The sequence below is a fragment of the Zeus faber genome, assembly GCF_960531495.2.
Source record: "Zeus faber genome assembly, chromosome: 18".
Classification (NCBI taxonomy): Eukaryota; Metazoa; Chordata; class Actinopteri; order Zeiformes; family Zeidae; genus Zeus; species Zeus faber.
In genome coordinates this window covers 17,830,267-17,855,272 of record NC_137210.1, presented here as the reverse complement: position 1 = coordinate 17,855,272, position 25,006 = coordinate 17,830,267, and the positions used below count along the sequence as shown (strand labels likewise).

Sequence of the window (25,006 nt, the reverse complement as noted above, 5' to 3'; positions counted from 1 at the left end):
TTCCCCTCCTTCTCGCAGAAACCTTCGGCACAACCTGTTACTCTCGATCCATTAGTCAGCTTCCGTCTCATTCCGTCGGGTGTGTTTGACTTTAAAAGTGGGGGGGGGGGGGCGAGGGAAAAGGATGTTGAAATCTGCCAAGGGCCCCATCTGTGTGAGGTTAAGCGACGTCTCTGATTGAGGAAAAAACTGAATGACCCATTGGAAAGAGTGTCGTGTTTTAATTTGATTGAATATTGTAATTGAACGTTGCAATTCAATTGTCGCTTCATAGAAATGTATTCCAGACTCTGTGACTCTATTTAAACCGTTTTAAAAAGTCAGCTTAAAGGCTAACGATGGATTTTAAGAGTCTTCGTACACAACATTTGAATTTGTTGGTTATTCAATACACCTCATCTTAAGTAACCACAAAGAAATATGCATCATGTTCTATAGTTTTATCTCAAAAGTCATAAAATGAGTTTTGATCCAAGCTGGGACCAGATTTGACTTTTTTTTTTGTTAGATTTCCTAATCCAGGTATTTGATTTGTTTTCATGGAAGATGAGACTTAATAACTAACAGGAAATGTTTTCCATAAAATACGTTACAAAACCTAAAACCCTATTATTATTGTAATTATTATTAGGGTAAGGTTATCTCTTCATTATTATATCGTATATATCATTATTATAGTTTTTCATTATATATATATAGTTAGTAGTAGTAAGTAGTAATCCTAGTAGTACTGCAGTAGTAGTAACAGTGGTAGTAACAGTATTACTATTACTACTATGACTTTATAGCTTTCCAGGTGCAGTTCATGTGTATAAAATAACCAGATACGCAACATGTTTTTGTATTTTTTATTTTCCCAGTAATAAAACAAGTCAAGCATGTGAATACATTTCAAGACAACTGAACATTTTCACTGATATTGGTTTATTATAACTTGCACCACAATCATTTCACAACTGAGTCAGTGCAGGATCGTGGAGTCATCCGCGTGAGAGAAAATAAAAAAATGCAAACGTCACACAAGTTCATGCTTCACTCAGTGGCTTTAATTTTTGATACACATTTGATTGTAATCTTACATGTTCTATAACCCTAACGCTGACGCTAACCCCAACCCATTACCCTCACCTAACCCTGCTTAACAAAAAATGTACAGACTAAAAAGGCTCCTGAATATCATCAATATCCAAACTGGAAGGAAAAGGAGTGATGGAGGCTGTCACAGTGTTATTTGGGCTGGACGAGGCACTTCTGCAGGAAGTGGCTCATGTGGGTGTAGACGTGTTGGATGGCTTTTCCTCCCAGACCGTGGTCCTTATCGGCATAAAACTGAAAAAAACAAATACGAGCCTTACATTAGTGTCCATAATTCAAAAACACTTCACTAGAAATTAGTAATTTCAATTTTATATAAGTACATTTTTTCCAAGTATCTGTACTAGACTGTTGACTTGTACTCCACTACATTTCAGAGCAAATATCCAGATTTTTACAATTCTTACTTGTATAGATATATATATATATATATGAAAAAAAATAAATAAATAAATATATATATATATATAAATATATATATGAATCATTGACGAGAAATTCTAAATAAGAAGTCTCAATATATCTAAATAAATCTCAATATATATAGTACCTCAATATATATATATCTATCTATCAGAACTTCTGATATAGGATTTCTCATCAATGATTCCTTAGATCCCTGTGCTTTTTGTTTTTCTTCAATACATTAGTATTTGACGATTACTATTTTATTTTATTACTAAATTACTTTGACGCCTATACTATGTTATTGCAAATTGTAATATGCATTGCATGTTTCATGAGCACTCATCAGTCTATAATTTAGTTAAAAATGATCTCAGACTGGCTCTATTTTTGATTTATTCTGTATTACAGACTCTGTTATATCGGGGCGCTGGATACGCCGGGTACTTTTTACTTTTAATACTCTAAGAACATTAAACACATGGGACTTCCGCATTTTACTCGTCATTTTGGGGCATATTTAAGGAAAATCCCTGGGTACTTCTCCCAGCGCTGATAGGTTGTTATTCTGTGTATATTGCAGCTTCGGGACGGCGTGAGGTGTTGGTCCGCACGGTTCAATCCGACAATTCATTCAATCAACAATTTCACCGTGTCTTCCCGGAGCCAATATTTACCATGACCTCAAAGTCCACCTGCCGGTCCACCAGCGCTTTGGAGATTTGTGCTGCTTGCTGGAAATGAACATTGTCTACAGGAAAGAAATAGCATCTTGTTATTTCTGCCCCACAGGACGGGAAAGCTTTCCTATTTGGAGTGAGGAGTCAGGGTCAGTTCATTTGACGCACGCGCTGGTTATTTCTCATCTTTATTCTGACTAAACAGGGGGCGTGATTTTACCGTCAGCCATGCCGTGAACCAGGAGGTAGTCGACCGATTTGAAGTTCGTTGCTCTGCTCGTCACCGTGGAATTCTGCGGAGAAATGGGGAAAGAAAATGAATCTTTATATCTTTATAGTTTTGTTTATAGATGTGTGAATGTTTTTATGTCATTTTATTTTTGTATTTTATCTTATCTCATTCAATCCTATCCTATCTTATCATATCAGAATCAGAATCAGAATCAGAATCAGAATCATCTTGATTTCCAAGTAAGTTTACATGTTCAAGGAATTTTTCTTGTCAAAAATAATAAGTCAAATATATAAGAATATATAAAATTAGGCAGTTTTTTTTATTTTTTATTAAGCTGTACAGTTTGTGCAGGAAAAAATGTGCAAATGTTTGTGTGCAAATATGATGAGCCTGTTTATTTTGTTTCCTTTATTTTGTTTGTGTAGCATATTCATATATTGTACAACAAATATCCGAATATTTGCGCCTGAACGAAGCATTTCCATCTTTGATCTTTACCGTATATGAGTCAGCGTTGTCTGACGGCCTCCCCATGTAGCGTTCAGTGTACACTGCATCTGTAAAAGAAAATCCAGCTGATGTCATTCAATGAAATTCAATGGGTGGAATATATAATATTTAATAAATCAAATAGTTAAATGCTATAGAAACCGTCATCGTGTTTAGATACGCAGCTTAATAGAGGTGATATGGGAAACAGTGACTGTGCTATCCTTACCGTTTAGAGGGGTGGCATTGAGGAATACATACCATAATACTTCCAATCGGATACCGGGGCAACCGCTATCCCACATTTGAAAAGTCCGGTTCCGGCACCCAGCGCCATGGAGGCAACATAGCCACCGTACGACTGACAAAATGAAAGTTTTAGGAAAAAAAAACCAACAAATTCCTAATTATGTATAAATAAATTATATACAGAAAAAGTGACACTCACCCAACCCCAAATTGCAATTCTCTCCTTGTCGATGAAACCCATATCGATGAAGTGCCTAGGAAGTGCATAAAAAAAAAAGAATTTTGTCGAATTAGTTGTGTTTTATTTATTTATATTTATTTGTTGTCTGCACATCATGACATCATGCGAGCGGCTCTGAGGTCCGGACGCTGCCGTACCTCACGGCCGTCATCTGATCTTCCACTTCATACGTGCCGAGGCGTCGGTAGATGGCGTGCAGTATCTTGTCGCCCTGATACCCGCTCCCCCGTCCGTCGAAGCTGGCCACGACGACGCCCTCGGCGCTGGAGAGGTACGAGTTCCAGTTGAGCCGGAAACGAAAATCCGCCTTCTGGCTGCAGGGCCCGCCGTAGCTGGAAGACGCAGGAGAGCTTCCGGCACCGGATACAGTACATGCTGAAGTGAAGTATTCTCTTCAAGAAGATACTTTACTTACACGTCAATGAGGAGGGGGTATTTCTTTGATTTGGTGAAATTCGGTGGCAACATCATTTGATACCAAAGTTCTGTGGGACGGGAAGGGTGAAAAGAGAAAAAAACGGTTCCGAGATCCTTTAAAGCATGTAATTCAGATGGAATATCTTAAAACGTGAGGTGAAATTGACGATTTGTTCCGTGACAGCGTTTTTTTTTTCCTCACCCAAACCGTCAATCGTGAGGGTTCCGCGCTGCATGGTGGGCATGTGAAACTCTGCCAGGATGCCCTCGATCTCTTTGTTGTCTTCGAGAACCGCGAGCTCTGGGGAAGATGATAAGACGGTTATGTACTTGTACGAATACAGATTTAAGGCGGTACGGATAGTTTGCGCTTAACAGTTCGTCTTGAAAACAAACAAACAAACACAGACGGCCAAATAAAATGGAAATGCATGGAATAAATACAAACTACAAATTATAACTGCTTTTTCAGTTTGACTGATGTTATGCCTTAAAAATAAATAAATAAATAAATAAATAAATAAATAAGAAAAGAAAAAAAATAAAAGATTCAGAAAAAAATAAAACATTAAAAATAATATTCGTAATCTTTTATTGTTTTTCTGACTTGAATTTTTTTTTACGACCTGTGTTCTTCTAGGTATTGCACTGTAACTGGGATTTTGTTACTAAATGAACCAAAACATATGAGATTCAGTAGTTTTAATAACAACAGCAATAATAATAACATAATTATTATTATTATTATTATTATTATAACAATAATAATAATAATAATAATAATAATAATAAAAACATTCTTTATTTGTATAGCATTTTTCATCCACAACATGCAGCTGAAAGTGCCTTACAGAAATAGAAGACAATCAAATAATAAAAATAGTAAAAAACAATGTTTTGCAGAAAACAAGCAAATGCAATGCATTAAAAGAATAAAACAAAGTCAAAATAGAGGGATAAGAGCAATTAAATAAATGAAAATAAACAAAATTGCAAAACATGAACAATCGATGAAAACAGCTAAAATTAAAACTTAATTAAAGGCTGAGCTGAACCTTTTTTTTTTTTACCAACAATTTATTTAGTAATATCTGACTGTAATGTGCTACTTTGCGTGGTTAACCACCGACTGGATCTAAAACAGCATTTGGATTGGAAGTAATACTTATAATTTTATAAATAAATATCCGTGGTGTACCTGCACCTGAGCCCCTGTTGTCCCTGAGTGAAAAGAGCGGCAGCCCGGGTCCTGTTGAAAAAAAATAAACAAATACGGCGGGTGAATAAAGGCGGGGCACAGGATACATACAAATACACGGGTGTGAAGTTAGCAGGGACCGACGGATCAGGTCAGGCGCGTTTCCGACACATCCCCACAGACCCCATCACATCCATGGGTAAGTTATTGCTCGCGGTGAGTGCCGGGTGTGACTGACCGTAGCAGTCCATGCGGTAGTAGGAGGCGTCGGTGCTGAAGTACGCTGAGTTGTACTGACACCGCTCCTCACGCAGGTCGCAGGTCAGACACTGGGCGGCGGCGGCGGGGGACGCAGGGAGGGCTGCCCTGGAACACGCCGGGACATAAATATCGCCACGTGAACTGCCCGGTTAGTGATTGTTATTACTACATTTTCCTGAGTATAAAGTGTTCTTATCTTATCTTGTCTTATTTTATCTTATCTTATCTTGCATACACACATACGCCTCAGCGTCCTCGTAATTGTACTTGTAATTTCAATTGTAATTCGATTTTTTTAAAATCTGTTTTCAGACCTAAAAAAAAATACAATTAAAAAAAAAAATCTCAAATTAAACAAATAGATCAATAACTAAATAAATGATAAATAGATAAGCGGCCATACTTATAGAGATGTCTCTGTCCGGGTTTTCCTTGGTACTCATTGCTGACATAGTATCTGTGAAAATAAATCATTGTGAGATTCCTCAATGCAGATGACATGATTGAGGTTTTCCCTCCTTATAACTTGAGGCCCAGTCATAGTTAGGGACACAGGACTCGCGAATCGTCGCCAACGACCCTTTTAAATGACTCGAAAGTCCGGAGTCACTCTGGCAAAACAAGTGAAAATTATTCCAAATCAAACTTTTTCAGAGAATGAAGTGGTGAGTGGTTAGAATTCCGTTCACAACTCAAAAGCCGAACCGACTCCGCTGACTCTCGATCAACGCTCGGGGAGCCCTCCCTCGCTCGCAATCTGAAGATGGAGCCTTTTTACCGAGCGACTCGTCAAGAACCGAATCTCAAACAAAAGAGTCGAACCTTTCCACTTACAGTTCAAACTTTTGGAGTGAAACCTGAGCTTGTCCTGATGAGCACAGGGCAGCTCTTCCGGCTGGAACTGACGAAGCGTAGATGAACCGTGCGGCTTTGCAATTTTGACCTTGCAACACGAGAGCTAGCTTCCATGATCTATTTTTGTCGAAGTGCAATTTCAAACATTTTCGCGGCTCCCTCCCGGCGAGCCGTGCCGAGCCGAGCCGTGCCACAATGATCGTAATACACAGCTTTAACGGGTTGTGACGCTCTTAAATGCAAAAACAAAAAGGCCCAAAAAGACGGCGTCTACTTACATTGCGTCTTTGGTTAGTTTGCTTATGTAGATGACTTCCCACTTGCCTGAGGTGACGGGCGACGCCGTCCCCTTTCAGAGGAGGAGGGATTACAGGCTTACAGTGCTTATCAGGAACTAATCAAATGTTTAAAGATAAATAAAAAATAAAAAAAGGCGGGTGAAAACACTTACGTCTTTCACGTAATGAATGTGTTTGTAGCCGTATGCGTCGCTCATCACTTTGTAGAAGCTGAGCTTGTCCTCGGCGAAGAAAAGCGGGAGAGGAACGTACTTCAAAAAAAAATAAAAGTAAAAAAATAATTTAAAGGGATATTTGTCTAATCTAATGCTCCAGATCAACAAGGATGTGTCAAGCAACTCCTTTTTCTTTTAGTGAGACTTACATGTCCGACCCAGCCCGTCTTGCTTGTTTGCTCAAATTTCTGAAATAGTAGAGAGGGGTTATTGAGGCTGACTTGATGACTGGTGACTGGGGCTGTACGATATATCGATAAAACATCGACATCGCGACGTGGCAAATGCTGATCAATTCCTAATCGAATCGAATCAGTTTCTCATATATTCCTTATGTGTAAATATCTTGTCAAAGCACCAATAGAAATATCACAAAATATTTATGGATTTTGAGGTATCTGTCCAAAGATATCATGGTATTTGATTTTCTCAATCGTTTTAATAGTTTATAATATGAGCTGTATAACACGACATGATGTTTCCTTCATTTCAGACAGTACCTGTGTCTCGGTCCATCTGCTCCCGTCCAGATCATAGGTCTGTACGAGCACATGATTCTGTTTCCTCGGGAGCCACTGGACAGCGAGCCGCTCATCCGTCACCCAGGTCAGCGAGCTCATGAAGTAATCACTGAGGACAGGACGGCCACGCGAGGTGACAGGTTACGGCTGCGACGTCGCTGACTTTTTTTTTTGTTGTTGTTAATAGTCGATGTATATATTTGTATTTAGACGTCTAAAAGGGTGATTGAAGGACAATACAGACCCGGCAGCGATGGACACGGGCGGGGCCACCTCCGTGCGTCCGGACGGGTTTGTTGTATCAACGATGAGGAGTTTCACCCTGGGAATAGTGGAACCTGCCTGGACCATAAAAATGCCGCTATTATTATTATTATCATTATCATTATTATTATTATTATTATTATTATTATTATTATTATTATTATTATATTATCTTTATTATTATTATTATTATTATTATTATTATTATTATTATTATTATTATTATTATTATTATTATCATCATCATTATTATTATTATTATGATCATCATCATTATTATCATTATTATTATTATTATTATTATTATTATTATTATTATTATCATTATTATTATTATCATCATCATTATAATTATTATTATGATCATCATCAGTATTATCATTATTATTATTATTATTATTATTATTATTATTATTATTATTATTATTAGGGGTCCAGCCCGCTCAGAATTTTGAAATTAAATACTATTTGAGAATAGAAGAACGGCAGAAGCTATGAGCGCGGTTGACGTATCGTTTGAACCGGCATGTCACAAACACCTCGCGGTCGAAGTTTCATCCAAACGGATCCAGATATGGAGCAGAAATTGGTAAAAAATGACAAAATTTGAACCCGAGTTTTCAGCTGTGGTCCTGCTTGACTGACACGCCACTATTCGTAAACAAAATGAACAAGATGAGATTTGCAGTAAGACACTTTTTGACGTCATCGTACGATGTATCATAAATGTGCAGGTTCTGATTCAGACGTCCAGTTGGACCGTGTCCTTTGACTCCGCCGCTCTGCAGTGGTTGGAGATTACAAATTATTCATTTGTGTGTGTATGTTCATGTACCTTCTGACCTGGTACAGTAGGCGTCTGTGGATCTGTTGGATTGATATTTTATCTCCGTGGTCCCCATTACTTTGCCGAATTTATGAAAAATGTTTTTAAAAAAGTAAGGCAAGGGCTCGTGGCCAGCAGGCCACCACTGTGAGGGTACCATGATAGATAACGACAGTCAGTGTTTCATGAATGTCTACATTTGAACAGGCCGTATATTCTATTTCAACACAGGAAATGAGTCAGATAATACCGTTGCCAATTTGATCACTTCTGCCTTGTAACTTGAAGGTCAATAAACAATAAATAATTACAAATATCAGGGACTGACCGTACACATTTCTACTTCTAAAATGCAGTCAAACAATACATATTAAAATAAACAAACAAACTGTAAATAATATCTAAAACTGAACAAAAATGAAGAACTGTACATTTTTGCTGGCTGGACCAGTAGAGAACCGCAGTGTTTAAGGTATTCCATACATGAATGATTAAGAAAATGCATTTGTTGTATCTGCCGTCAGTGCACAGATGGATCATCTGGAAATACCTTTGGGTACGGAACAGAGACGGTGGTGGGATACTGCCCGGATCCATACAAGGAGTACTCCACCGCCTGCACCCCGCTGTCATTCAACTCTGTATAGGCCAAGAACCTCCCGCTGGAGGACCACCACATGGCCTCGTTGGAGGCGAACACCTCTTCTAAAGTGGTTTGGACGGAAAATTCCAATAGCATAATTGTCAAATACAAACCAAAACATTGGGTTATTTGACTTTTAATTTAAGGTGGCTTACCCTCGTACACCCAGTCAGGGACACCATTTAGGAGCTCATTCTTTTTCCCGTTGTACGTCACTTGTATAGGTGCAGAAGTGACGTCCGGTTTTAAGTAGATATTGAAATCTGAGATGAAAGCCTGGGAAAAAATAATCCGAGTCACACGCTAATCTTACAGATTTTTTTTCTAAATCATTCGAAAGCAATCCGTCTATTCTATATTCTGATATATCATATGATATATACTGTATAATATATTCTATATTTCCTGTAAATAACAATAAATAAATAATAAATAAATGAATGCCTCAGGCCACTCAGGGTTGGTCGTAGTGATTTGGAGGCCCCAGGCAGGACCAATGTGAGGCACTTCTCCGCCTCACTTAATGCAGGCATATGGCAAGTAAACAAAAACTATTTAGAGAGAGATTTTTTCAGTGAGACTAGTGAAACTAAATGAGAATTCTAACTGAACCATTTAAAAAAAAGGATTAAAGAAATCAGATCCTGTGAATGCTTCTACATGTAAAAGTTATTTTAAGGGAAAACATTTGAACACTATTTCATTCTACCTCATAAATATATAATTCAGAATAGAAATAAGGACTAATTTGTTCAAGACTGTACACATACTCTGTCCTGTCAACTCCATCATATGTGTGATTACTACTAGTTATTGAAGATCATTAGGAAATAATGCATTTTTCATGCAAATTTGTATTAATTTTCGGTTTTAGGAAGTGTATAGGAAGTTTTTAGGAAGAAGAGCATCCACTGAGGAAGCAGCATCAAAGCCAAGCTATAGGTATCCGTACTGTTCCCGAAAGTTCTTGGGACGGCACTCACGCCCTGATACTCGGAAGGCCCGGTGGCTAAAACCAAGCTCCAGAAATAACTGCATAGTGTTTAAAAAGCCGCCAGGTCTGTGCCCGAATCCACCGCACTCACAAATTTGCTTCCCACGGGAGCCCAGGAGAAGTACTGCACCGCCTCTGGGAGCTTCGGCTCGGCAACGAAGCTCCTGGAAAACAACGTAAAACATCAGCGATTGTCCCTAGACCCAGTGTCAAAAAGTCACTAATAATCAATCATCAGACCCAGGACAGGCCTGTACTCACAAACTTTCCATGCTGTAGATGGAGTAAGAGGCCGTGTAGGAATGTCTCCATTGCTGTTTGAGCGCAGGGACAAAAGGTTATTATCGACACTTCACACTTTATCTATTCTTCTATCCTGCTTTTTGGTCTTCTCACGCGGTTCCTGTCCCACCTTTGTGTAGTTGCTTTCGAGGCAGACGTACTTATGATCCGCTGAAATGATGTAATCGGTGGCGTCCACCTGGGCCTAGGGTGCAGCCGCCGCACGGAGAATTAAAGGCATTGGGCATGAGACGGTTGATAGGACCGGCAACGCGGCGAAACATTTTCGGTTATTTGAAATGTGATGAATCCCTTACGAAGGTGGCGTTGCTCAGAAACAGCGTCTCCGCCATCGTCTCGACGTTGTGGAGGAAAACATTTCCCTCAGGCGTTTTATGCAAATATTCATTGTCTGTAAATAACCATGAAAAACAAAATGGAGACCTATCTGAAACGTGAAATCATCAACACCCAAAAATAATCTACATTTTTATTAAAAAATAAAAATAAAAATAAAAATAAAAAAATAATGAAATGAATGAAAAAATAAACCTGATATCCATCGCATGTTGTAGGAATTCCACCTTATGGTGTCGTTAAAATAATCGGGCAGGGTGAAAGGCCTTTTGGGAGGACCTGCATTCGCTCCTGAATAAAAAGTAAAAATAAATCAATGTACGACAGGAACGAATTTGCATACGTTTTGAAAACCAGGAGGTGACTCTGAATCCACCAGTTCAATCACATGGTGGCGCCACTGGGATCACAAGACCCTGCAGCCAATTAAGGATGTCATGTGACGAATGTCACATTATAAACTGTGTGTTACTGTGAGGATATATTTATGTTTTTTTAATTTATATTAAACAGCCGTCACAGTGGAGAGTTGGGATATGATATTGAAATAGCCATAGAACTGAGTGGGAGAAACGGAGAAGACGGGGGAGAGAGAGAGAGAGAGAGAGAGAAAGAGAGAACAGAATATAGAAGAGAGTTTATCATAATCATTATTATTATTATTATTATTAGTAGTAGTAGTAGTAGTAGTAGTAGTAGTGGTAGTATTCATAATAATAATAACATTAAAGTTATTATTATGATTGAAACAGTATTATTATATTAATAATAATTTCATTTTTTCTTGTCCCTACTGCCTTTACTTATATGTTACACATAACTTACACGACTTATTTGTAATGTGTAATATTATCGTTGTAATATATTGAAATAGTAATAGCAACGCTTTGGCAATTGTAACAACTGTTGCGTTGCCGATAAAACAAAAGATATTTTTGGAGAAAGCGAGAGAGAGAGAGAGAGAGAGAGAGAGAGAGAGAATGGAAAATGAAGATAAAACTTAACTGTTTATGTGAACAGCCACAGGGATGAATATCAGCATGGTGACCACAGCCAGAGCTGTAAAGCTCCAGAACACCTTCCCGCAGCCCTGGTGCAGAAAAGTTGGGAAAATATATATATACATATATATATATATACACACACACCAAAAAAAAAAAAAAAAAAAAAAAAAAAAAAAAAGAAGTACAGTTCAACTCTCACAATTGTCCCCCCCACCCCTCATGCATGGACATGCAATGTCAGTGTAAGTGAAGTAAAAACATCACGTAAAACTTCGACGCTGAGAGACGTCATGAAGCGCATTCCGGAGCCGTTTTTACTGACCATGATCCCGACGCGGTGATCCACATTCACCGGCGACCTTCAGTGCGCGCTTTTCGGTCTTAAGAAAAATGAAAAACAAAATCCATCGCGGTCCACAGAAAAAAAAAATAATAATAATAAAAAAAAATTAATACCCAAATCAAAAACAAACAAACCCCGCCGCCTGTCGCGTCGCGTCGCGTCGCGGAGCTCGCAGCGTGTCCCGCGTCCGCCCCCCCCCCCCGCACCCAGAAAAAAGTCCAGTCAAGACTCAGGGAAGATTCCTCCAAGTCAGCAGCCCTCACAACTTTCCAGGGAAGCTGCGCAGCGCGGTGAAGCGATGCCCCGGCTATTCGGGTTACATTTACACGCAGGACATTTGTTTCCTCACCTCATCGGGGTGTGGGAATTTGGATGAGCGGGCAAATCGGAACTGTTGGGACGCACTGCTCTGTTGCAAAGGTAGGTTGAAAACAAAAACAACAAAAAAAAAACAAAAAAAAAACGTGCGGAGCGTAATGAAAGGCAGACCGCGATCACGTTACCATTCAATCAGTTTATTAAGCAGCATCCTCAGGCAAGGAGTGCAGAGGGGACACCGCATGGAGTCACCCATGATCAACACTCTTTACTTCAACAGACCCAGCCCAAGACACCTCGAACACTTCAAGTTCTCAAATATCAAGGGGAACAAAAAACATTTCACAGAGACATTTTCAGTGGTAACCGTGGTCTTGGAAAAGTGCACTTGCTCGCAGGCGTTCACGTCTGGAGACCTTGGGGGTGTGGTGGTATATTTGGCTCTATAGGAATTTACCAGTGATTCCAATTGAGCAGGACACACAGAGCGATGACACAGTTTTAATAAGACGGGGTTGCGAGAGCGAGTGATGCTGGATTTCACTTCCAAGACCTTGAAAAAGACCCCGCCGAGAAATAAATCCACAATAAAACACAACAGAAGCAGTCCAGAATACTACCTCACATGCACCACACACCGGTATCGATCCCCATCCCATCAATTTAATACTTTCAGCATGACCGGCGATTGATTACAATAAATGTTCAGGCACTGACATTTCTGGTTCTAGCAAACCAGAAGCACGGATTCGACCCCCGACCCCGAAAGCAAAAGCCAAGCGCGGACTCTCTGATTGGTTCCGCCCGCCATCAGTCTTCCTGCTCCTCCTCCTCGTCGGAGCTCTCCACCAGGTTGCTGGCGTGCGTGGCGTAGTCCAGGGCGGGGAACCTGACCGCCAGCTCCCTCCAGTTGGTGCACTTGTTGAGTTTCTTCCCCTTGTATGTCACCAAAAAGTTTTTGACGTGGAGGCAAGGGAACTCGATCCCGCGGTAGAGCATCATGGAGCCCCATCGCTGCGACAAAACAATACAGGGTCAGCGCCGCAGAATGAGAATCCAGGACATATATATATACTGGGGATTTGTTGTGGTGAGGCTTGGTGCCTTAACACTGCAAAACATTAGCACAAAAAACTGCCTGAAATAAAAATAGAATAAAAATAATAATAAAATAAATTTTAATAAAAAAGAGAAGTAAAAAAAAAAAAAAAAAAAAAAATATATATATATATATATATATATATATATATATATATATATATATATATATATATATATATATTATTGGCTATTTGTATGTAAAAATAAATACAAATAGCCAAAAAATACAAAATATAAACATATGAAGATATACAAATATACAAAATGTGATACTATGCACAGGAAAAGTCATTGTTATGGGTATATAGAGTATCAATTATAAATATTAATTATTACTATTACTACTATGTGCAGAATTATTACTTATTACCATTAAGGCTTTCCAGATGCAGAATGGGTTTAATTTGGACAATATTCCAGTAAAAAGCACAGCAACATAATACTATTCTGCTGTTCAAGCTCTTAATAATGAATAACAACTTAAAAATAAAATAAATAAATTTTGCAACTTTAAAAAAAACCCCTGTTTTTTTTAGTAACACCTACAGTGTAAAACAATTCAAAAGAAAGAAAGTTCTGAAAGCCGCTACGCTACGTTTGCAGGATTCTCCACTCAATAAACAAATGAATTCCGAGATCTGAGCTTTCGCCTCAAAGCACCACAAAAAAAGAAAAAGAAAACAACAAACAACAAGCAAAAGAACAACAATAACAAAGGTTGAAGATATAGAGCGACCCACCTGTCCACACCGCTTACACACTATAAACCAATTAGTGTCGTAGTCCAGGAGCCTCTCCTGGAGGGAAGTGTTTTCTCTCTTAATGAAATGTTCACTGCAAACGGAAAAAATAAACGCTCTTAAATACATTCGTTTGAGGGGGAAACGTGTGACGGGCGGAGGCCTGGCCCTCGTACCAGAACTGCTTGGAAACGTTGACCCTGTGCATCTCCTCGATGATCTCGATGTCCTCGCCGCCGCACACGTGCTTGTTGCAGGAGCGGCAGCTGAACTGCACCTCGGCCGGACTGTCGCTCTTCCTCCGCTTCTCCTCCTTCTTCGTCACCTGCACCTTCTTCTGCATGATCGCCTGCAACTGAAACTCCTTCATCTGAGGAGAGCGAGAGAGAGAGAGAGGGAGAGGGCGAGGAGCCGGTCTGAGCAGCTTCATTGCTGGGGTTTCATTGCAGCTTTTCACACTTAACAACCAATTAATGACCTGCTTGTCGTACGCTTCCTGATTCATGTTCATGATTTTGGCGATGGCGTTGCCCATCATGTCCTTGCGGTACTCGTTGACCGTTTCCTTTTCAGCCACGCCCGATCCCTCCACTTCGACCAGGGTGTAGCTGCTGTCCTCCGCTCGGCCTCTCCCCTGGGCCTGCGAGGGGGGTTGTCACAGCGCAAGCGGTAAGTCACCGGGAATCAACATGGGCACTTTGCCGGGGTCGGGGCGCCGGCGACGCTTCGCTCGGTTGACGTCACCCACCTGGATCATAGAGATCTCGTTGGTCACGAGGCCGTATCGAATGACGAAGTTGCACTGGGGTATATCCAGACCTTCCTCCGCCACCGTGGTCGCGATCAGCAAGTTGATTTGCCCGTTTCGGAATTTGTTCAAGACATCGTGCTGCTCCGCCTAATCACAAAAAAAAAAAGAATCAGGGTGAGGGGAGGCGGTGCGCGCCGGGCGGTCGGGCAGCGCCGTCGGGTCGGACACTCACGGACGTCATCGGCTTGACGACGCTCTGCTCCCCGCCGCCGATGATGTAGTTCGCCTTCACGCCCACGTCGTCGAACTTGCCGTTCTCCTTGACCCACTGGCTCAGGGCGATGGCGCTGCGGCGCGTCTTGGTGAAAATGATCCCCCGGGCTTCCTCCCTGCTCGTGAACTCCTTCAGAATCTGGGCCCTCAGCTCGGACAGGCTTTTGTTCTCAAACTCCGGGAGCTTCGCGAGCCTCTGCAGCTCCTCCTTGTTCTCTGGAGGATGTAGAATGTCGATCACGTCAAAAGCTTTACTTTGCGGACGCGAATCAAAGGATAGGCTCGGCATATTGCGACCCGGGTCTTTACATTACATTACATTACATTACATTTAGTCATTTAGCAGACGCTTTTATCCAAAGCGACTTACAATTGTTCAAACACCGATGGACGCAGCCATCAGGAGCAATTAGGGGCTAAGTGTCTTGCTCAAGGACACTACAGCATGCTAGCAGGAGGAGCCTGGGATCGAACCAGCAACCTTTAGATGACTAGACCACCAGCTTTACCGCCTGAGCTACCATCCCCTTTATTTTTAGAACCGTTCACAGCGGAACCTGAACCGCCATTGAGTAACGTACTGCTCCGCTGCGGGTTCTCAGCGCGCTGGAACCCAGTCCGATGGGGCAAAGAAAAGCAAAAAAACCCCCCCAAAAAAAACCCTTTTTAATCTCTTTTTTTTTTTCGAAAACGAGAAGTTCACAATATATGCAAAGGAGGGGGAGAAACGCTCGCATTAAAAACCGTTGATTTGATCCGGTTCTCAGGGGTTTGTGAACTCTTTTTGCACCCCCTGCAAATCAGCTCTTTTGGCTCTGTGCCAAGGCGAGAGACTAGAAACAGAAAGTTCCACCGCTTCCTGCTGGAAACCTGCTGGAGCCAACGTTACGCTCTGGACGTGATTTCACTGTTTGACTTTGTTAAAAAAAACATACACCGAAGGCCTTTTCACAGAGGCTTTTACGGGCTATTTGCGCTACATAAACGTTTGCACGTTTAAAATGCCCCGTTGGCCTGCTTGTAAGCACAGTGAGACGTTGCAGCAGAGTGGAATGTTTCTAAACAGTAAAACACTCAGCGAGGCTGCGCCATGAACCGCGAACGCTTATAAATAATGGGTTTCCACATTCGAATAAGAATCAGCGTTGAAAAACAGCGACGGTATCCATTTAAAAGGTAAGGCTCCGCGGGCGTCAGGAGCGCCCGCACCCTGCGCAGCCGCGGTACCTCTGAACAATTTGAAGAGGAATCTCTCCGTGTCCGTGACGTGAATGGGCTCCTCCCCCTCGGGGGCCACTTTCCTCTTCATCTCCTCCTCCTGGTACTTGTTCAGGAAGCTGAAGGCGTCGCACATGCGTATGGTGTTGCTCAGCTCCAGCCCTCCGTTGTACTGGCGCAGGTGCTCGGCGCAAACTCGCACTTTCTGATTTTCTTCTTTGGCGGCTACGAGAAAAAAATGAAATCAAATTAAATTTAAAAAAAAACAAACAAAAAAAACAAAACAAGAGGAGGCCATTCGAAAGAATCGCCGGGACGGTTTGTTTTCATTTTAAAACACGAAAGCATTTTTTTCTTTTTTGGCCGCTCCGTGGAGACAGGCGTGAGCCTCGCTCACCGTTGCGCTCCTTCTGGACCACCCACTGCTCATAGTTCTGAGAGCCGAGGTCACATGTGGGGTAGAGCTCGACATGGGCGTGGATGGCACTCATGATATTTTTAATCACCTCCCCAAACGGGTCCTGAGGGAGGAACAACAGATGTTTTTGTTATGGAAATCCGCATCATTATTTCCATTTTCCGACCTACTTCCAAGCGGGAAGCTTCCCGCCTCAACCTACTATCTGTAGGCGTACCTTTTTCCTCTCTTCGACCGTCGCTACCTTCTTGAGCTGCTCCTTTTTGTTTTCCTCCGGGGTCCTCGTCATGATTTTGCAGGCGTCCAAATTCGCGCAAATCTACCGGGAGGAGAGGTTTTACAGCACCGACTGTGATATGTGTCAAACGCTTCCGAGAGCCCGACGGAGGGCGACGGCAATAGAGCCGTGTTCTCCATCTCCCGCCGCAGTGCGAGTTTGACAGATATAATATTATTTATGGCTTCCCGGCGTGCGAGGGCCCGGCGGAACACCGGGAACAGCTCGGCTTTGAGAGAGCCGACAACAAAAGAAGACGGGGACGGGGTGGGGCAGGCTACAAGTCAAACATGTTGGACGAAACAAAGGGAATTGAAGGAATGCGACTGCGCCACAACTGTTACATAACCGTTTGATTATGCAATTAGTTGAGCCGAGCGCGTCCAGTCGGTAAAACGATCAAGATTCTACAATCACATGTTTCCACCAAAATGATAAGGGAAATTTTAAGGGTGGTGTTTGTATGACACTAGTAGACTAAAATGCCTCGATTGGAAAAACCCTGCAGTGTGTCATATCAGAGGCATACGAAAAATGTCCTTGGATCCATCAAACAGATTGTAATTCAGATGTCAATACAGCGGCATCTTACCCGCAGAATGTGCTCCTCCGCTTTTTTCATGGCGGTGGCCCCTCCGACCCCCGGCGAGGCGGTGAGGCCCAGGATCTGAGGGATGGGAAGCGGCTCCTTCTGCTCCTTCCTGAGCCGATAGTTGCGGTGTTTCTGCTTCAGGTAGCGCATCATGATGTTGTTGTACACGCCGGCCTTCTGGGTGTGGTGGCACTCGTCTATCACCATCAGGGTCAAGTCTGCGCGGAAGCAAGGATTTACCTCACACGCACGAACGTATACACACCACGCGGCCAAAAGTGCGTTGGCGCCCATTATGGGCTGGGCGAACATTTTGTTTCAAAACCATGGGCATTCATATGGAGTTGCCCTACATTTCGGAACACGGCTGCTGAGGTTTGCTCCCATTCAGACGCAAGAGCATCAGCGAGGTCAGGCGCTGATGTCGGGCGTCGCGATTCGTCCCGAAGGTGTTGAAGGGATGACTGGCTGTTCCACAGCAGAGTCACTAAACCATTTCTTTATGGAGCTGGCTTTGTGCACAGGGGCATTGTCGTGCTGAAAACAGACAAAGGGGCCCTCTCTAAACTGTTGCAACAAAGTTGGAAGCACACAATTCCCCTAAAATTTCCCTTCACTGGAATTAGAGCACCAGAGCGTCGCTCCTCCACCGCCAAACGTTTACAGTTGGCACTATACTGTACATTCAGGCAGGTAGCGTCCATCAGACTGCGGCACGGTGAACGGCGTGATTCATCGCTAGTTTATGTCGAAACGTTACATTAGCGGTTGATAACGTTTTTTTTCTTCCGTTCAGTCTAATCTTCAATAATAATCATTTTGTCTTCCAGTAGCCAAATGTTTTCCTCGCCTCCCAAATGCTGGATCTTCACCAAGCCTCGTGCACCAAGCCGCATGCTTTCATTCAATTAATCAATTTATCTCAGCGATCTTTTGGTTTTTATTTTTATTTTTGGCTTTATCAAATCACATGCAAACAATCATGGTAAGCGACCGTTTTTTGATTTGATTCCCTGAACGGAGATGTTAAAAGCGCAGTTTATTTTTTTTTCTCGGAACGAACCAATTTTTTTTGGGTGTTTGTAGTGCATCCAACTTCTTATCCATTGGTCGACCTGCACTGTTTACGGCTGCTGGAACACCTGCCTTTCCCCACAGTGTTTATTTATTGGAGGGGGAAAAAAACCCAACAAAAAAACAGCTTGTTTCTCCAGGACAAACTGATGCCCCACGACCACGACGCCACCGATCTCCACATCGAGCAACACAGGCGGCATCTCTCCATCCGTCCGATTGGTCCTGCCACAACCAGCCTCTTTTCGAACAAGGCCGGCGCCCGAGTTTGAGACGCGCGACGGCATCCGCGGCGACAGATTCCGACTCGAGATGCGTACTTAAAACCAAAAAAAAACCAAAAAAAAAAAACGAACGCTGTGAGCGAGGTTGTGAAGTGTGACCGTTTCCCCAGATAAGCGGTCCAAGCGCGCACCCAGGGGGAGCGGAGCAGTCAGTCTGAGCCGCTGACGCAGCCTCTCATGTGGATTCGGCTTGATGACTTGAACAGACGCGCGGCCTGGAAACCAGCAGCCAGGGAGGAAAAAAAAAAAAAAAGGCGAGCCTTGAGGCGTTTCGACAAACAGCATATGTTCCACGGAGATGTTGGCTTATCCCACCTTGGGCCAGCCAGAGTCAAACAGGAGCGACCAGACTCTGACAGGAGCTTGTCACAGTATCACCGTGGGACCACGCCGCCGGTCCCCCCCTCGTTGGCTTCCTGTTCTCCGAAAACCTGGCGGTGTCCACGCCGACGCACCCCGGCGGCCCTTACGCCAAGGCTTTGCCAGGTTTTGACGCAATTAAAAAGTAACTACGCGTTTTGGTTTTTTTTGCTGTTGCTGGGGTTTTTTTTTTACCAGTTTTTACCGGTTTTCAGAGGTGAGCGGCGTTGACTGATTTTTTTTTTGAGAGCTAAGTACAAATCTACAAATGTGTTGTGTTACGTTGTCATGAGCTACAACAAAGGAAGGATTCAGAAGGGCATTCAAATGCAGCCTCCTCCCCTGCGGCCGCAGGGCGCACAACACAAGGAGCTTTGTGCCGCCGCCACCATTGATAAATAACTAACTAAGACAACAACTTAGGGCATTCTTTTTGACATTGTCAGATCAGGACAATTTTATTACCTTTATCATTTTCATTAATTTTCATAGATATTTAATGTATTTTTTCTAGATATTTTCGTATATATTTTCATACATTTTTGTTTCAATTATTATTATTTTATTCTCATTTATCTATAGATTGTTTTTTACTTATTAATGTTGTGGAGTGCAGTGTTGCGATGCGTTTTTGTTTTTTTTTCTTAAGTACACTGCAACGTCGATTCCTGAGTTCCCGAGGGGCAAATAAAACTTCCCCTAAATGTGATACTTTGATACTTCTATTCACATTCGAAAAATGAGTCACAGCTCGAAATGAGTCACGCCACTGGTATGACGTTTTCTCAAACCGCCGGCGGGAGTCCGGTTACCGCTCAGCCGCACTCCTTCGTCCTCCCCGCAGTCGGACCTCCCCAGGAAGTTCTCCAGGATCTGCGCCGTGCAGATGATGACGTCGTTCTTCTTCACCGTGGCGGCGAAGGAGATCTTGAGCTGGGAGTTTCCGCTGACGCCCTCCACCTTGTAGCGGTGCTTCAGGAAGAGCCCGAACTCCTTGGAGTAGTGCTGCTCCACCAGAGGAACCTGCGGCCCAAAAGCACACCACGGCGACCCATCTGAGCACGGGGCGTTCATAACCACGCGACGACCGGAGGTTCACACCGGTGTTTACACTGCAAGTACACGTGTGACTTTAAGACTGAGCCCCTCTAAATTCGGGGCCCGGTTTCATATCTTCACATCTATGAGACAATTTTGGAAAATGGACTCCTTGAATGCTTTTGGGGGAGTTCTTATGGGAAAACACTCCTAACCCTGATGAATTACAACGGAATTCTTTCCGTTGCAGGGGAACCCGGTCGCTGGTGTGTTTTAATGCGAGGGAAGGAGTCGAGGGATTGTCTTTCAAGCTCAGTTCATCTTTCTTGGTCACATGACCCACTTTTTTTTTCTTTCAACAACTATTTCATTTGAAATTGGAGAACGCACTGCCACGGCATTATTTTTTTTTTCCAGCGCAGACCACATCACATCTGTGCCAGGAGAGGGGTTGTGCCATCTTGTAATTAGCGCTGAGCGGTTCCAGATGCATGAGAGCGACAACAAGGCATACATAATAAACTACCACTATTTTAGGAATGCCGCAGGGGGTCAGGGGTTTAAACTACTTTACTACCTTGTTCACCAGGACCACCACTTTCCCCGGCCGTCCCGCCGCTCTCCTGGCGTCCAGATGTTCCCTGGTTATATAGACGGCCACTCTGGTTTTACCGCTTCCTGTCGGGAGGCACACGATGATGTTTTTCCCCTCCAAGGCGGGTCTGGCCACGTCCATCTGATAATCCCGGAGAACAATGTCCCTCTCTGCGCCGCGGCCGGCACCGCCTGAAATAAAGAAGCGGAGGAGAGCAGAGTCCCATGAGAAAAAAACGCTGACCGCTTCGGAAAGAAAAGTCAACTGCGATTAAAGCCGCGCAGGAGACAGAAATACACAGAGTTTACAACAACGGTGTATGAATGGTTCATTCAACAACTTAAAGCAGCGCTCTGTAACTTTTGGTATTTGTCATTTTCTGAGTCCAGCTCCACTTCTACACCGCTGTTGCAGAACTCGGTCCGGTGTCCGCAAAATATTTATTTTAGCGGAGAAATCGGAACCTTATCCGTCACGTTTACACGTACATCAATAACAGCGTATGTACGTTAGATCTATGTAAACGCAGATAGAACGTGCACCTTGGCTACAGCGCCCCTTGCAGGGACCTCGCTGCTTCAGCGAGCACTCAGTCCACGGCTCCCCCACGGCCTCAGGGGCCTCAGTCCACGGCTCCCCCCTAGCCTCAGGGGCCGGTGTGGGTGACGGGCACACCACTGGCCCCTATCATCCGAGCTGTCTAGGATGGTGAGCGGCTACATTAAGGATGAGCTAGGGTTGCCGCGGTTACCCATTTAGTTAATTTTTAGTGTATCAGCGGCGACGTTAATTCGAAAAACAAAGTCTAATTTGTAAAGGACTAAGTGTGTTATCGATACTTAGTTGGATGCTACCAAAGTGTAAGTGTGAGGGTCGGCTTCTTGCACGCAGCGGAGTCTGCAGGGTCACTGAGGTGAGAAAGAAGGCTGGAGAACACCTTGGATCAGGTCGGGACCTGTCTCCCTCCATGCGTGATCTCCATGTCATTAGCGCCCCGTTGTAATATGCCTGGTGTTACCGGTGTTGTCATGAGTTTATTAACCGGTGGGAAAAATTCCTCACAGAAGCATCCCTGGTATGAGCATCATTACCGGACATTTTGACCGGTATTTGACCGGTATTGAATAATTGATCTATTAATGTTTAATTTATTTAATAATCTTTACGTTTTTATTTTAAACGTTACCAGGCCCCCCCCCCCCAAAAAGAAAGTTATTACCGAGGCCAAACCTCAAGGAAGTGACGTGGTGCCGTCAAGCGTAACGGACTTTTCCCGTGGTTTCGTACCCGAACACAGAAGTTACTTATTGCAGGAACAGGCATTTGGGAGTTTTACATTAATGTTTTATGCGGAAGCTTGAAGACACTGCGGGCTCCACACCAGTGTTTCCAAACCGTTCTTTCGGCCACGGCAAACTGTTTACAATCAAATAATCCCGCGGCACGAAACTTCACAAACGCGCACGACGGCGCTTATTATTATTATGGCCGTGTGCCACTCACTCTCAGTGCGCTCATTGTGATGAAGCTGCTGTTCTGGACGAACCGGTGAATTAGTGCAGCCTTGCAATTTTCAATCTTGCAACACAAAAGCGAATTCCCCTTATTTATTTATCTATCTATCTATCTATCTATCTATCTATCTATCTATCTATCTATCTATCTATCTATCTATCTGTCTGTCTGTCTGTCTATCTGTCTATCTATCTATTTATTTGTTTGTTTACTTATTAACTTACCCACTTATTTATTTATTTTTCTATTAATCTATTTATCTATCTATCTATCTATCTCTCTATCTATCTATCTATCTATTTATTTGTTTGTTTACTTATTAACTTACCCACTTATATATTTATTTATTTATCTATTAATCTATTTATTTATCTATCTATCTATCCATCTATCAGCCCATCGATCAATCAATCTATCTATCTATCACTCTATCAATCAATCTATCAATCTATCAATCTATCTATCTATCTATCTATCTATTTATTTCTATTATAATAATTATAAGGCTACTTTACACACTGTCACTGCATGGCACTGTTGCATCATCTTGCTTTGCTCAAGGCGTGAGGTGCAGCAGATTTGAGTAAAACACTCAGTATGTGACGATAACGACTACAAAACGAGCTGCAAAAGAAAAAAGAAAAAAACCTGCTACAAACTTTTATCCACTAACTGGTTCAGGGGAAGCTCTGCAAAGACAACAATATGGCATTGATAATCTTCTAAACACGATGAGATTTTCTCAGCGGTTTAGAAGAGGCGGGCTGTTCGTGAAGTGTTAGTTTTGGAAACGGTGGGGGGGGCGGGGCAGGACGTGTTTTTGGCGGACAACACAAGGTGTATAAACATTGTTGCACTGGTTGCCGTGTGGTTTTTTTGTCTGACGACTTTAGCACTTTCAACGATTCCCATCTCTGCAATAATAGCCGGCTTTCAAACGGTCAAGCGGATATTGTGCCCTGCTGCAGCCGGGCCGTAAGCCTCGCAGTCCCCCCATTAGCTAGAAACAATAAAACTGCTCCGCATCAGGAGTTCATGAACTAAAAAGGACGGACGGCTTCTTAAATCTCCGCCTCAGACTCGGCCTGCGGGACGTCACACGGGAGTGCAGATGGAGTGATAGGGCCTGGAAGTCAACGGGAAGACAAACAGCGGAAACGTTGTGTCCTCTAAATCTTTTTTTCACCAGGGGTTCCCACATATTTTATTCTATGTGCTTCTGACACGGTATATGCTATATCCTCCTTTTCTTTTTTGGAATACAACCCAAGAGGAAATACAAAAGCGCCCCGCTGAAATCAAGGCGTGGAAAAGTGAGGAGAACGGTTCAAAATCATTTCTGCAACCTTTTGTCTTCAATGCTTTTGCTGCCATATGAAAATATATATACAGTATGCATTTCACTAAAGTGAAATTCAATGTAAAATCCCAAATTCATTTAAAACATAAAATAAAGCGGTTTTATTTGGGATTCCATTTTTAATTTTGGGTTGTACGGTATTCACATCGGATTGATTCCTTGGATCCTGAGGTGTTCGCACATGACTGAGGGGGATCATAAGATGTGAACTTGAGATATTATTCATTTCGCTTTCAATCCATGGCACATTGGGAAAGGAAAAAGCTCTTCCACTGTTTGAACCAGGAAAGCATCAGACTCGCTCAGCATCAGACTTGACATTGGATCTAATCGACTGGCAGTCGGCTTTTCCACTACACCGCTTTTGGGTGCAACAACAAGGAGTGAGCATGTGTAAGCGATTTACCCGCTGGATGCTCCTCGGTGCTGGATGTGTTCCGTCATGGAGCCACACATGGAACATATTGTCCTGAGTGAAGCCGCCTGGCTGCAGGAATGCTCCCACTGAAAAATTACCACTTCTTTTCTCCAAACTGTACTGACAACGGACAAACTATTGCACAGGCTGCTCATTTTAGCGTTGATTTACTTTTATCAGATAACAGTATAAAAAAAAAAGCACATCTACTTCGCCAAAAGATATGCAAAATATGCATAAATTGGCCTGTGTAGGCGTGGATTAAAGTGAATTTATTGTGACAGGGCAGCAAAATGACAAATGGCCATAAAATGAATATGTGGTAGAAGTTTGAAGACAGATAGATAGATAGATAGATAGATAGATAGATATATAGATAGATAGATAGATAGATAGATAGATAGACAGATACGTCTTCACCTGATTGAAGCCAAAGTTGTATTCATGTAAGTCTGAGAATGCAAAGATGCAATGTCCCTAAGCTTATTGAGATAATGTCTTTTTTGAGGAGTGAAGACATTAACTCAGTTTACAAGCACAGACCTGGTTCTTCTGGCTCCTTGGTTTGATGGATCTGGTTTGAGGGATCCAAGCCCTCCTGCAGCACTCCACCCTCAATGGTCCCTTCATTGTAGAGGTCTGGCAGCGAGGGGTCAAAGATAAGATAGATAGACAGATAGACAGATAGATAGATAGATAGATAGATAGATAGATAGATAGATAGACAGACAGACAGACAGACAGACAGACAGACAGATAGACAGATAGATAGATAGATAGATAGATAGATAGATAGATAGA

The 25,006-nt window shown here is 42.6% G+C and overlaps 2 protein-coding genes across 2 annotated transcripts in view; both read right to left on the bottom strand.

Annotated features, from left to right (window-relative positions):
* Positions 1-834: 834 nt before the first annotated feature.
* Positions 835-12,050, bottom strand: fap (fibroblast activation protein, alpha). Its single transcript, XM_080018759.1, has 26 exons — positions 11,853-12,050; positions 11,532-11,616; positions 10,722-10,817; positions 10,487-10,581; positions 10,300-10,374; positions 10,149-10,201; positions 9,979-10,051; positions 9,049-9,169; positions 8,801-8,955; positions 7,405-7,502; positions 7,140-7,269; positions 6,789-6,827; positions 6,577-6,675; positions 6,404-6,474; positions 5,674-5,727; positions 5,248-5,375; positions 5,010-5,060; positions 4,014-4,112; positions 3,810-3,879; positions 3,532-3,726; positions 3,353-3,407; positions 3,166-3,265; positions 2,914-2,972; positions 2,401-2,473; positions 2,178-2,251; positions 835-1,329 (listed from the first exon to the last, which is right to left on the bottom strand). The coding sequence occupies exons 1-26, from the start codon at positions 11,853-11,855 to the stop codon at positions 1,228-1,230; spliced, it is 2,253 nt and encodes a 750-aa protein (XP_079874885.1). The 5' UTR covers positions 11,856-12,050; the 3' UTR covers positions 835-1,227.
* A 322-nt stretch (positions 12,051-12,372) lies between these two features.
* ifih1 (interferon induced with helicase C domain 1) overlaps positions 12,373-25,006 on the bottom strand; it is a 15,697-nt gene continuing 3,063 nt past the window's right edge. The window contains exons 4-16 of the mRNA XM_080018771.1: positions 24,749-24,844; positions 20,895-21,103; positions 20,092-20,302; positions 17,562-17,779; positions 16,910-17,011; positions 16,672-16,795; positions 16,284-16,499; positions 15,016-15,272; positions 14,781-14,930; positions 14,511-14,672; positions 14,209-14,402; positions 14,033-14,126; positions 12,373-13,205 (exon numbers count right to left, since the gene is read on the bottom strand). Coding sequence (XP_079874897.1) covers positions 13,002-13,205; positions 14,033-14,126; positions 14,209-14,402; positions 14,511-14,672; positions 14,781-14,930; positions 15,016-15,272; positions 16,284-16,499; positions 16,672-16,795; positions 16,910-17,011; positions 17,562-17,779; positions 20,092-20,302; positions 20,895-21,103; positions 24,749-24,844 — 2,237 coding nt within the window. The 3' untranslated portion in view covers positions 12,373-13,001. The remainder of the gene's footprint in view (positions 13,206-14,032; positions 14,127-14,208; positions 14,403-14,510; positions 14,673-14,780; positions 14,931-15,015; positions 15,273-16,283; positions 16,500-16,671; positions 16,796-16,909; positions 17,012-17,561; positions 17,780-20,091; positions 20,303-20,894; positions 21,104-24,748; positions 24,845-25,006) is intronic.